Source organism: Bison bison, unplaced genomic scaffold, assembly GCF_000754665.1.
Source record: "Bison bison bison isolate TAMUID 2011002044 unplaced genomic scaffold, Bison_UMD1.0 scf7180017864328, whole genome shotgun sequence".
Lineage (NCBI taxonomy): Eukaryota > Metazoa > Chordata > Mammalia > Artiodactyla > Bovidae > Bison > Bison bison.
Window position 1 is genome coordinate 4,655,010 of NW_011494900.1, and position 12,896 is coordinate 4,667,905.

Here is a 12,896-nt window from a genome sequence, read left to right on the forward strand (position 1 = left end):
TGGCTAAGTGATTAAGAATTCGCCTGCTAATGCAGGAGACATGAGTTTGATCCCTGGTCTGGGAAGGTCCCATGTGCTGTAGGGCAACTAAGCCTATGTGCCACAACTACTGAGCCCACACACCCTAGACCCTGTGCTCTGCAGCGAGAGAAGCCACCGCAAAGGGAAACACGCGCACCCCAGCTAGAGAAAGCCCCTGCTCCCTGCAGCCAGAGAAAGCCTGCACAGCAGCAAAGACCCACCACAGTCAAATGAGTAAACACATACTTTTTAAAGTAGTAATAGTGATAGCACATGATTATCAACATAATTTGAATACTTTGTGCCAGGCATTGTTCTTTATGTGGATGAACCCATTTAGCTCCCCAAAACAACCCTGTGAAGTAAATACTGTTTTTACCCATTTGACAAGTGAAGAACGGGAATAAAAGAAGTTAAGTAACTCACCCAAGATCATACAGCTAGCAGGAAACTGGCAGTGCTAGGATTCAAAATCTGGAGGCTGGGTTCTTACTATTTTTCTATATCACTTCCATATCTGTATGCTGTGTGTCACATGAGGTATAAGATGAGTCACATGAAACTCTTTTGAGTTCAATGCCAGCAACTGTATCAGTGACCTTAAACTTGTTCCTGCATGGCCAGAGTATTCCCAGCTGGCTTTTAATTCTATCCAGCAGAACTGGCACCATCCTGGCTCAGAGCCCAGGTCAAGGCCCAGAGAGACTCTTATCACCAGTGGGTGGCAATATTGTTACATGGAGCCATTGGGGTGTGATGAAGGCCTGACATCTTCCCTGAAAGTGGAAAGGCCTCACCACTTTATGGACAGATCACTCCAGGTAGCCCCCCAAAGACAATGTCTCAACTGTCCCCAAAGCACCTAGGACAATCCTCCAGGAGGATAGATGGGTCTGGATTATGAGAAGGCCCAGGAAACTATTCATTCAAATCATTTTTCCTCAGTCCTGCCATAATATGCCTGGTGTATCTCAATAATAAATGACACACTCCTTTTTGCATTAGAGCATGTCTTCCTCCTGCTTCCTTAGGAGCAGTGACTCTCCAATCTGTGTACCTGCAATTTCACTAACCTAGGGTAGATGTTAAGTAAATGGATGAATTAATAACTCTCAGTTCTTCAGATGCAATCAATTCCACTCTAAAAAAACAATCTAAGAAATAACTGTGGAAGCCTCTATAGTTGCCTAAAATGAAGCCTGACTTCACTGGTGACTCTAGGCTTGGTTTAGCCATCCAGGGATCTTCAGAATAGAATGAACCCAAGAAATCCTCCCAACGCCCTCTGGTCTGGACATTTGAAACTGCAGTACCTGATCTGTCTTTACATTGACCTTGTTCCACAAAACAGTCTCAATTTAAGCAGAACAAATGCCAAGCTGACCTTGGGGTAATTCCAACAAAGTAGGTTCAGTAACTGATGCCATCAAGGACTTTTCCAAGGAAGTCCACAAGAAACCAGGAATAGAGCCTTTATGTGAAAGAACCCACATTTGTGTAAAATCTGAGAAGCTTTGACTTTTTGTTTTTTCCCCCTAATCCAAAACATTTCTAGCAGACTGTCATATGTCTACAATCCTATTATTAAAAAGCTGGGCCCTTGAAATTCGGTAGACAATGTATGACACATGCAAAAAACTGTTACAAGGTTTTTAACCATGAAAAATGAGGGAAACAGATGATTTTTTTTTTAAATCTACCCTTTTAATTTTAAGTAAAAATTAATAAAATTTAAAATGTTTTCCTATTTTTTAAAAAATTTGCTAGGGTATTTATAAAGGTTGGAATTTTTAAAATACATGTATGTCTTTCCTTTCTCAGCACTTTGTCAAATATCAAGGACTTGTTTTCTCACTCAGGCGGTCACTCAGGCCGTGTCTACCCTTCTAGTAGTAACACATTAATATAAATATAATATATTTATAATCTAATTAATATAAATATTAATATAAAGCTAGTAAGACTCTCTTCTCTCTCATCATTTAAAATTGGGTTTATTTTGATGATTATTAAAAATATCTAAGGGCTTCCCAGGTGGCTTGGGGGTTAAGAATCAACCTGCCAATACCTGCCAATTCAAGAGATGTGGGTTCGATCCCTGGCTCAGGAAGACCCACTGGAGAAGGAAATGGCAACCCAATCCAGTATTCTTGCCTGAAAAATCCCACAGACAGAGGAGACTGGAGGGCTACAGTCCATGGGATCTCCAAAGAATCAGACATGACTTAACGACTAAACAACAACAAAATATATAAATTCATTGTGGAGAATTGGTAAAATATAGAAAGTACTGAATAATATGTAAGAAATTATCTCTATTTTTGATGCATAGTCTTCTTGTCTTATATTTTTCATTTATATACACATATACAGATAATTTTTTATAAATATATAATCTACATCTGTTCATGGTAGCTCAGTTGGTAAAGAATCTGCCTGCAGCGCAGAAGACCCGGGTTTGATCCCTGGGTCAGGAAGACCCCCTGGAGAAGGAAATGGTAGCTACTCCAGTATTCCTGCCTGGAAAATCCTATGGACAGGGGAACTTGGTGGGCTACAGTCCATGGGGTCACAAGAGTCAAACACAACTTAGCGACTAAACCACATCTGTTCACATACTTCATTCTTTCTATTCTTTAATGTCTGTTTTCCATTTTCTCTATTTCAGTCTCTTTCCCTCTGTGAATTATAGAGTTTTTATTTATACATCTATATATACGTCTATCTGTTTAACTCTCACACAGTTGGAGAGACAAAAGCCATTCAAACCATGCTCCTCCTCTAAAATTAAATGGAAAAAAAGATAAACAGATGATAAATAGCTGATTGATAGATAAACAGACAAAAAAATAGATAGTAGATAACAAGAGGATAAAGAAAGAAGGAAAGAGAGAAGGAAGAATGTATGTATCGTTTGTTTATGTAGATCTTCTGCATATCTTAAATGGCTTTGTGACTTCTGAAAAGAATTTTTCTTGCCTCTATTTTAGATTCCATCAGGACCATCAGTTGTTCTTGTCATACTTGTTATTTCTAAATCACCCTTCCTCATATCTACAGAAATTCTTTGTACTATCTCAGGTTTAGGCATAATTATTTGCATTGACTGCAATTTAAATTGACTGTTTCTACACAATTTCCTTGGAAGTTCGTTCCTTTCCTATTTCCTAATCATTTTGTAATTTAGTACATTATCTTATGAGCCAGTGGTAAAGAATCCACCTGCCAAGCAGGAGATTCAGGAGGCACAGTTTCAATCCTTGGGTTGGGAAGATCCCTTGGAAGAGGAAATGGCAACCCACTCCAGTATTCTTGCCTAAAATATCCCATGGACAGAGGAGCCTGGTGGGCTGTAGTGTGTGAGGTCATAAGAGTTAGACATGACTGAGCACACACACATAGGACTAGAAGAAATTCTGAAATACATTCTGTTTTGCCTCACACATCTTCCCTTCCCCATACCTTGTGCATCTCTCTGTGTCTGAATTCCTTCTGAAACACACCCCCTTGGTGAACACCTAGCCAAGATAGACATCTTTAACAACAAAAGTTCACGACTACCTCTTGAGGTGACCCAGGACATTTTTACAGTGCTCTGACAATTAAAATACCCTCTGTCATTCTCACCATTGCTATTTCTAACTGCTGGAATTTCACAGGAAAGTTAAACCATAAACTTCTCTGCCTAAAAGCTCTTTGAAAAATAATTCTGTTTATAGTAGCATCAAGCAGAATAAAACACTTAGGAAAAAAAGTCAGGAAGGCAAAAGACTTACACATTGAAAACTATAAAACCCTGTTGAAAGAAATTAGACACCAATAAATGGAAACATGTCTTGTGTTTCATGGATTAAAAGACAATGTTGTTAAGATGTCAATACTACCCAGAGATTTACAGATTTGATGCAGTCCCTAACCAAATCCTGGTGATGTTTTTGTAGAAGTATAAAAATCCATCTTAAAATTCATGTGGAATTTCAAAGGACCCCAAATGACCAAAAAGAAAAAAAAAACTTACAAAAGCAAAGCAAAGTTGGAGGTCTCACACCTCCTGATTTCAAACCACACTGTAAAGCTGCAGCAATCAAAACAGTATAGTACTGGCATGGAGACAGACATACAGATCCGTGGAATGAACTGAGTCTAGAAATAATCTCATACATCTGTGATCAACTTAGGAGGCAACTGAGGAGTCAACACGGGTGCCAAGACCATTCAGTGGAGGGAAGAATTGTCTTTTCAACAAATAATTCAGAAACAACTGGACAGACAAGTGCAAAATGATGAAGTCAGACCCTTAACACCATCTACAACAAATACCTTAAAATGGATCAAAGACCTAAACATGAGACCTAAACCTATAAAACTCTTAGAAGAAAATGTAGAGGGAAAATTATATTGAATTTGGCAATAATTTCTCAGATGTAATAACAAAAGCACAGACAATGACAGACAGACAATTTGAACTACATTAAAGTTAAATGCTTTAATTAAGACACTGTCAACAGTGTTAAGGCAACCCACACAATAGGAGAAAATGTATATAAATTATATATCTGATAAGGAGTTAATATCAAGAACATAAAAAAGAATTTCTACAACTGAACAGAAAAAAAAAAAAACAATGAAAAATGGACAAAGGACTTAGATATTACTCCAGAGAAGATATACAAACACCAAAAAAACATGAAAAAAAAAAAGAAAAGATGCTCTGCATCACTAATCATAGGGAAATGCAAATCAAAACCACAAAACATTACTTCACACCCATCAGGCTAGCTATTATTAAAACAAACCAACACAAGAAGCAAAAAACAGGAAATAACAAGTGTTGGTAAAGACGAGGGAAATTGGAACCTTTGAGCACTGTTGGTAAGAATATAAACTGTAGGAGCCACATTGGAAAACAGTACGGTGTTTCCTTAAAAAAATTAAAAATAGAATTACCATGTAATCCTGCAATTTCACTTCTAAGTATATACTTGAAAGAATTGAAAGCAGAATCTGAAAAAATTATTTGTATACCAATGTTTGCAGCAGCATTACTCACAATAGCCAAAAGGTGGAAACAACCCAAGTGCCCACCAATAGATGAATGAATAAACAGAATGTGTTACATACACACAACAGATTATTCAGCCTTTAAAAAGAAGGAAATTCTGAGACATGCCACAATGTGAGTGAATCTCCAGGACATTCTGTTAAGTGAAATAAGCCAGTAACAAAAGGACAGACAATGTTGATTCCACTTAAATGAGATATCTAGATTGATCAAATTCATAGAGACAGAAAATGGAATGGTTTCCAGGAGATGGAGGGGAAGGAAGAGTGGAGAGTTTTTGTCTAATGAATACAGAATTTGAGTTTTGGAAGATTAAAAGAATTGTGGAGATGGATAGTGGTAATATACATCATCCTGATGAACTCTACACTTAAAAATGGTTAAAATGCAAACTTTATGTTATAAATATTTACCACAATTTTTTTACTTGAAAAAAATCCTCAAATAAATGAAGGCCACCAACATGGCCTCACAAAGGAATCTCACAGCCATCGCCTTCTGCTGTTCATCCTATTACATAAAGTCCAGTCATCCTCAGGTCACTCTCCTCTGAATATCCTTCAGCTACCTGCCTATAACCCATTTAGTCCATGGGCCATAGACCTCGGCATGACAATGACCAGTTGGCTAAGAAGAGAAAAAGCCAAGACTTCCCTGGTGGTCCAGTGGTTAAGACTCTGTGCTCCCAATGAAGAGGGGCTTGGTTTGACCCCAGTCTAGGAACTAGGTCCCACATACCACAGAAAAGATCCCGCATGCAGCAACGAAGATTCTGAGTGCTACAAGTAAGGCTTAGCACGGTGAAAAAAAAGGAAAAAACCCATTAGCTCCTACACTTCTGTTACTAGACTATTATTACTACAGCCAGAGACCTACTAGTTGATTGTCACGTTGTTAATTCCTATAGCGTTAACTGCCCAACTACTAAAGTCTATGTGCTTTTCTAATGTGCCACCACTAAAAACCTTTTGTCAGTTAAACTCTTTCAGTGATTAAAAAGAAAAACAAATACATGAAATCTGTGCAAAAAACTTAAGCAAAAACAAGATATGTATTGGTTCATGTAAATGTTCCCAAAATGGTGCTGGCTTAAGGTATGGCTTGATTCAGGGATTTAAACAATGTCACCAGGTATCAAATATTTTCTTCTCTTAGAGCTCTGCTCTTCTCTTGTCTTCATTCTTAGGCCCTCCATCCATGAGATGTCCCCCATAACTCCTGGCTTCAGGGGTGGTAGAACAAAACTTGCTCCCAGCAATCCCAAAATATCCCACGGGCTTTCATGGGCTCTGACTGGGGCACATCCCTGAACCAGTCTCTGTGGCCAGGATAGTGCTGGTGTTGATTGGCTTAGTTCAGTCCCATGTGCCAGCCCTGAGCAACTGGTTAACTCCATGGGCTGAAAGAGGAGAGGAGATAGTCCATAGAGGATAATAAGGTTAAGGTCACCAGCAGGGTATGTTGAGGAACAAAAACTACAAGTTCGGGCTTCCCTTGCAGTCTGCTGGTTAAGAATCCCCCTTGGAATACAGGGAAGACGGATTTGTTCCCTTGTCTGGGAACATGCTTCGGGACAACTGGGCCCATGTGCCACAACTACCGAACCTGCACTCTAGAACCAACAAGCTGCAGACGCTGAGCCCCCAGGCAGCAGCTAACTGAAACCCGCATGGCTAGAGCCCGTGCTGTACAAGAGAATCCACTGCAATGAGAAGCCCGCGCACTACAACTGGAGAGTAGCCCCTGCTCTCTGCAGCTAGAGAAAGCCCTCGCACGGTAGTGAAGACCCAGGGCAGCCGAAAATTAACAACAACAACAAAAAAAACACTACAGGCTCAAAGTGTAAGTGTTAGTCACTCAGTAGTGTCAGACTCTTTGCAACCCCATGGACTGTAGCCCACCAGGCTCCTCGGTCCTTGGGATTTTCCAGGCAAAAATACTGAAGTGGGTTGCCATTTCCTTCTCCAGGGTATCTTCCCGACCCAGGGATCGAACCTGGGTCTCCCAAATTGCAGGCAGATTCTTTACCATCTGAGCCACCAGACAGGTTCAACCACCATTCAGTTAGTTCAACCGAATATTTTATGGACTAAAAGATATTACCTTTAGTTTATCTCTATTAAATACAATGTTGTTAGAATCCTTCTGGTAAATTATTTGGAATTCTATTCTATCAAGCAATGCATTCTTTGTTTCTCTCAGCTGTGTGTACATAACAGTGTGATGAATGTGCCTTACAGATTTTATTACACTCAGTGATGAGTACACATTTATGTATCACATTTATACATGTGATATAAACAGGTTATAAACACCATGTATCTCAGGCCACCACCATGACCTTCCTTTGGAAGTGACATCTCCAGCATCTTTGGTATCAAGTCGTACAACCTGACACCAGGCCCATCTTTATGCTTAAGTGTTGGCCCTGTTTCTTGTGTCCAAAGATATTATGAACGATCCTCACATAATGTCTGTGCTCCTGGGAGGGCTTCTAGTAGAGAGTGAATGTTCTATGCAATCTATGCATCCTTCATCTAGCCATCATCAGAAAGACCTTTTTCTTTACATCCTCCAGATTCCAAATGTTCTTGAAACATTCACACTCTCAAGAAAAAGCAGTAACAGTAGTAGTAGCCGAGTATATACAGCATTTACAACACACTATGCCCTGTTCTTGGAGAAGGCAATGGCAACCCACTCCAGTACTCTTGCCCGGAAAATCCCATGGACAGAGGAGCCTCATAGGCTGCAATCCATGGGGTCACGACTTCACTTTCACTTTTCACTTTCATGCATTGGAGGAGGAAATGGCAACCCACTCCAGTGTTCTTGCCTGGAGAATCCCAGGGATGGGGGAGCCTGGTGGGCTGCCGTCTATGGGGTCACACAGAGTTGGACACGACTGAAGTGACTTAGCAGCATGCCCTGTTCTAAAAGCATATAGGGTTAAATATTAACTCATTTATTCCTCACAGCAACCTTATGAGGTACATGGTTATTATCATCATCATCTCCATCTTGAAAACAAGGAAACTAAGACCCAGAGAGTGTAACTGGCCCAAATTTACACAGCTGGTTAGTACAAACCAGGAATTGAACCCCACTGTTGCAGATCCAGAGTCCTTACACTTACACAGAAGTGGCACTTGCCTTTCACATCCGTCACCACTCAGTCCTAGGCTTCAGTCAAGTGTGAGTTGGCTTTGAAAGCAGCTCCTACAGTAACAAATCTGCCATGGTTAAATTAGGGAGCAGCTACTCACTTCACAAGGCAGTTTGTTGTCGCAAGTGAATCATTTTCAGTGACAAGCTTCTCCTGGAACAGGTCACCTGGTTAAAAAGTCATTAGTGACTTCCCAGAAGTACTGGGACAAGGAAACCAAGCCAAAGGTTTAGGACCACTGCCAGCTAAAGATCCATTAGAACTATAAAGTGTCTCTAGCATAACGTCCACATTAGTAGAAAAACACAATTTTAAGAACTTTTCTAATACATGTATATTTTTCCTGAACCATGACCACGTGTGGGAGATATTAAGTAGGGGGCCTTGGCACAGCACTTCACAAGAGGTGTCCTCATAAACAAAACTTCTCTCTCAGCCCTTCCATTGCTTCCCTGGGGTCACGACCCACAGTTCTCTTGTCACTTTTGGCAATACTATTAGTTGGTTCAAACATGCAAAAAGGTATAATCCAAGTGGCTAAGAAGAGGAGGAGAAAAAGATGGGGCATTTCCTCTTGCCCTCCCCTAGTACAGAGTAGCAGCAGCTGCTTCTCTTTCAGCAGGAGGGTCCTTTCCCCAGAACCAGACTTCACTGGGCTCACAGGTAAAGAATCTGCCTGCTAGCTCAGGGGATGCAAGAGATGAGGTTCAGTCCCTGAATCAGGAAGATCCTTTGGAGGACAAAGTGACAACCTACTCCAGTATTCTTGCCTGGAAAACTCCCTGGAGAGAGGAGCCTGGCGGGCTACAGTCCATGGGACCACAAAGAATTGGACACAACCGGGCAACTGAGCACACATCAAATTCAAAGGAGATGCATATAGCTCTGTTTCTGTTAATTAAAAAACTTTTATTAGAATACAATTGCTTTACAATATTGTGTAAGTTTCTTCTATACAGCAGAGTGAATCAGCTATATGCATACATATATCCCCTCTTTTGTGGATTCCCTCCCCATTTAGGTCACCACAGAGCACTGAGTACAGTTCCCTGTGCTCTACAGTAGGTTCTCATCTCATTAGTTATCCATTTTATACATAGCATCAATAGTGTATACGTGTGAATCTCAATCTCCCCATTCATCCTCCACCCCCTCTCCCCATTGGTGTCTGTACATTTGCTCCCTATGTTTGTGTGATGTAGCTCTGTTTCTTTTGGATTCACCATGTCATGAAACCCCAGATGGTTCAAATGAAGGGCTTTTGTGAAGGGACTGCATGCAGAGATGAGGCAGGATAGAAAGGACAATGTTTGTTACCACTGGGAGCCCAGTGAGGTCTGGTTCTGGGGAAAGGACCCTCCTGCGGAAAGAGAAGCAGCTGCTGCCAAACTCTGTACTAGGGGAAGGCAAGAGGAGATGCCCGATCTCTTTCTCCTCCTCTTCTCCTGCCATTGCCGCCCCTGGACACTGAGGGCCAGGAGGCCTGGGTGATGTGCTCAGTAATGTTAGCTCGCAGGATTCAGAGCAAGAAGAAAGGGTAGAGAGCCCATCTAGAGGGCAGAGAATAAGGAGCACATTATCTCCTTCAAAGGTGGGTAAACTGAATCACTGAAAAGGAAAGTAACATATTTCAGATCAAAAAGGGAAACCCAGACCCAAGATAAAGGCTCCACTTTCCAATCTGTTCTCACTGGTTTCAAGTAGTCTGAATGCTTGGAGAGAATCATTAAATCTCAGAGGACAGCTATTCCCTCAAGCTCCTCCCCATATATGATGACGTTACAAGGCAGCCCACTGGGGCCCACCATTCTTCAGAAGTAGTTAAGTTGTGTGTGATCAGTATGACTCAGCCTTCTGCCTAGATTCGCCAGAGAGATTTTCATGAATCACTTGTGTGGGTGACCCCCTGGGTGCTGTTACTCTTTCAGTGAATTCTCTCCACATAACTAAGTTTGTCTCTGTTTGATTCATGAAGGTGATTCATCTGAAGAAGTTGACCTGACCATGGTTTATCAGGCAGCGTCTAATGGAGATGTCAGTGCTCTGACTGCTGTGATTCGGGAAGACCCTTCCATCCTAGAATGCTGTGACAGTGAAGGTGAGCTATTTATTCATTTTGGATCCTACAGAATATCCTGATTTGTCCTTTCAGAAATGGCCTCCAGAGGTGAGCAATGTTAATAAAATGATATTTGAAAGGCTACTTTGATACTGAAGGGTCAAGGAATATCCTGCCTGTAACCATGTACAGTTCCCTCAGTATTTCATTTACTGAGAATCATGAACACAAATCTTCAAACTCTTTTATATCACCTCTTCTCATAAAGCTGTTCAGTCTGAGTTTGTTTTCAGCTTCTTTGTATGAGTGACAAAAGTAGATAGGCCAAGTAGATGACATTAGAAGAAGTATATGAAAAGAAGAGGCTATTTTTGGTAGCAGTGGATGTTAGGGAAAGTGTGATTATTAAAGCCAGAGAGCTAGGATTTCTGCTTCTGGGAAGACGGGGCAGAAGTAGGACTTTTTTTTTATTCTTTCTGCTAAATACAACTAAAAATCCTGAATATTGTATATAGCATAAACATAAGAACACTCTGGAAGGTAGAGAGAAAATGACAGACTAGCTAGGACCTTGAGACCCAAGGAATGACACAGTGGTGAGTTTCCTGGGCTTCCTTTTTGCCCCAAATTTCCAAGACTTAGAACTGAAGAAGCTGACAATGTAGAAATGTCAATGGACAGAGAGCAAAAAAGCCCCCAACAAAAGCCTGCCCTCTAGTCAAAGAACCAAGAAAGGGATCACATAGCAAGACAGAAAACAAAATTTTAGACAATAATGAGTCTACTCCACCAAACACTCCCACCAACCTCAACCCCATTCATTCTAGCAAAGACCAAGCTGGGACCCTGCACCTCCACCTTCACCTGGTAATGAAGTCCCCACGTCGCCAACACTGAGGCAGTGTCAGGGGATTCCTTCTTCAGAATTAGGACTCTCACCACCACCCAGTAATGAAGAGTCTTCTCCCTTAGATGTCAATTAAGGCTAAGTAAGGGACTTAGACCTCTAATCTTACCTGGCACTACTGAGGTGGTGTCCCCCCTTCATTTCCCCTCTGGAGCAGTATCAGGAAAAAACAGCTAAAATAGAGGATTTAAGCAAGACTTAGGCAACTCATAATGCAATACTCCAAATGTCCAAGTTTCAAAGAAAATCACTTGACATACCAAGTATCAATAAGACCTCAAACTAAATGGAAAAAAACAATCAATAGATGCCAACACTGAGATGACAGATGTTAGAATTATCTGGCAAAGATTTTCAAGTAACCACGGAAAAATGCTTTAACAAGCAATTACAAGTATGCTTGAAACAAACAAACAAACAAAAAATAGAAAGGCTCAGCAAAGAAATAACAGATATAAAGAAGAATCAAATGGAAAATTTTTAAACTGAAAAATACAATAATTGCAATTAAAAAGTCAACGGCTAAGCTCAGCAGCAGAATGAGGAAGCAGAGGAAAGGATCAGTGAAGTTGAAAATAGAACAATAGCAATGAGGCAATCTGAACAACTGAAAGAAAAAACAGTTAAAAGATGAAGAGGAAGACTAAGAAGAAGAAAGAGGAAGAGAAGAAAAACAAAAAGGAGGAGGAGAGGAAGAGGTGGCAGCCTCAAGGACCTATAGAACTATAACAAAGAATTTATCATTGGTTTCTCTATCCTAGTATTTCTGGGAAGTAATTAATCCTTTTTAACCAGTTGACTTGTCCTAAGAGGAGCTTAGAATTCCCTTATCATGACAAAAAAATGTTTTGTAAAGTGTATGGTTGCTCCCTAATTTATCCATGGTAGTTTTTTCATTCATTTGTTTTTTAAAGAAGAATTACTTATACATCTGCTTTGGGGTTAGAAGTTGGAAATGAGAGAAAATAGAGAAAACCAATGAACCAAGAAACTAATTCTTTGAAGAGGTCAATAAAGCTTATAAACCTCTACCAATAAGGACAAAAAAGAAAATGAAAGAGATCCAAGTTATTACTATCAGGAATAACCCTGCCAAAAAAAAAGAAAAAAACAACGAATAACCCTGCAGACATTTAAAGGATAATAAGAAAATATAGCAAACAGCTCTACACATGTAATTTGACTATTTAGATGAAATGGAGCAATTCCTCAAAAAAGATAAATGACCACAGTTCGCCCAATAGGACATTATTTGAATAGTTCTATAACTATGAAGGAACTTAAATTCATAATTTTAAAATTCCCAGAAAAAGACATCATCAGGCCTAGATGATTTCACTGGGGACTTCGAGAAACTTTTAAGTAAAATTAACACCAACTCTACACAGTCTCTTTCAGAAGAGGAGGCAACTTTTCTGAGTTATGATTATGAAACTAATATTACTCTGATATCAACAAATGACAAAGATGATATAAAAAATAAACCTATAGACCAATACTCCACATGAATACAGATATAGACAGACATCCTTAGCAAAATATCAGCAAATAGGGATTTTTCTAATGGTCCAGTGGTTAAGACTCTGCACTTCCAATGCAGGGGGCACAAGTTCAATCTCTGATTGGGGAACTAAGATTCTACATGCAGTGAGGTACAGCCAAAAAATAAAAAGTAAATAAA

The 12,896-nt window shown here is 40.1% G+C and overlaps 1 protein-coding gene across 1 annotated transcript in view; it reads left to right on the top strand.

The window, feature by feature from the left end:
• Positions 1–12,896, top strand: part of ANKRD55 (ankyrin repeat domain 55) — a 111,558-nt gene that overhangs the window by 23,493 nt on the left and 75,169 nt on the right. The window contains exon 3 of the mRNA XM_010853499.1: positions 10,225–10,347. Coding sequence (XP_010851801.1) covers positions 10,225–10,347 — 123 coding nt within the window. The remainder of the gene's footprint in view (positions 1–10,224; positions 10,348–12,896) is intronic.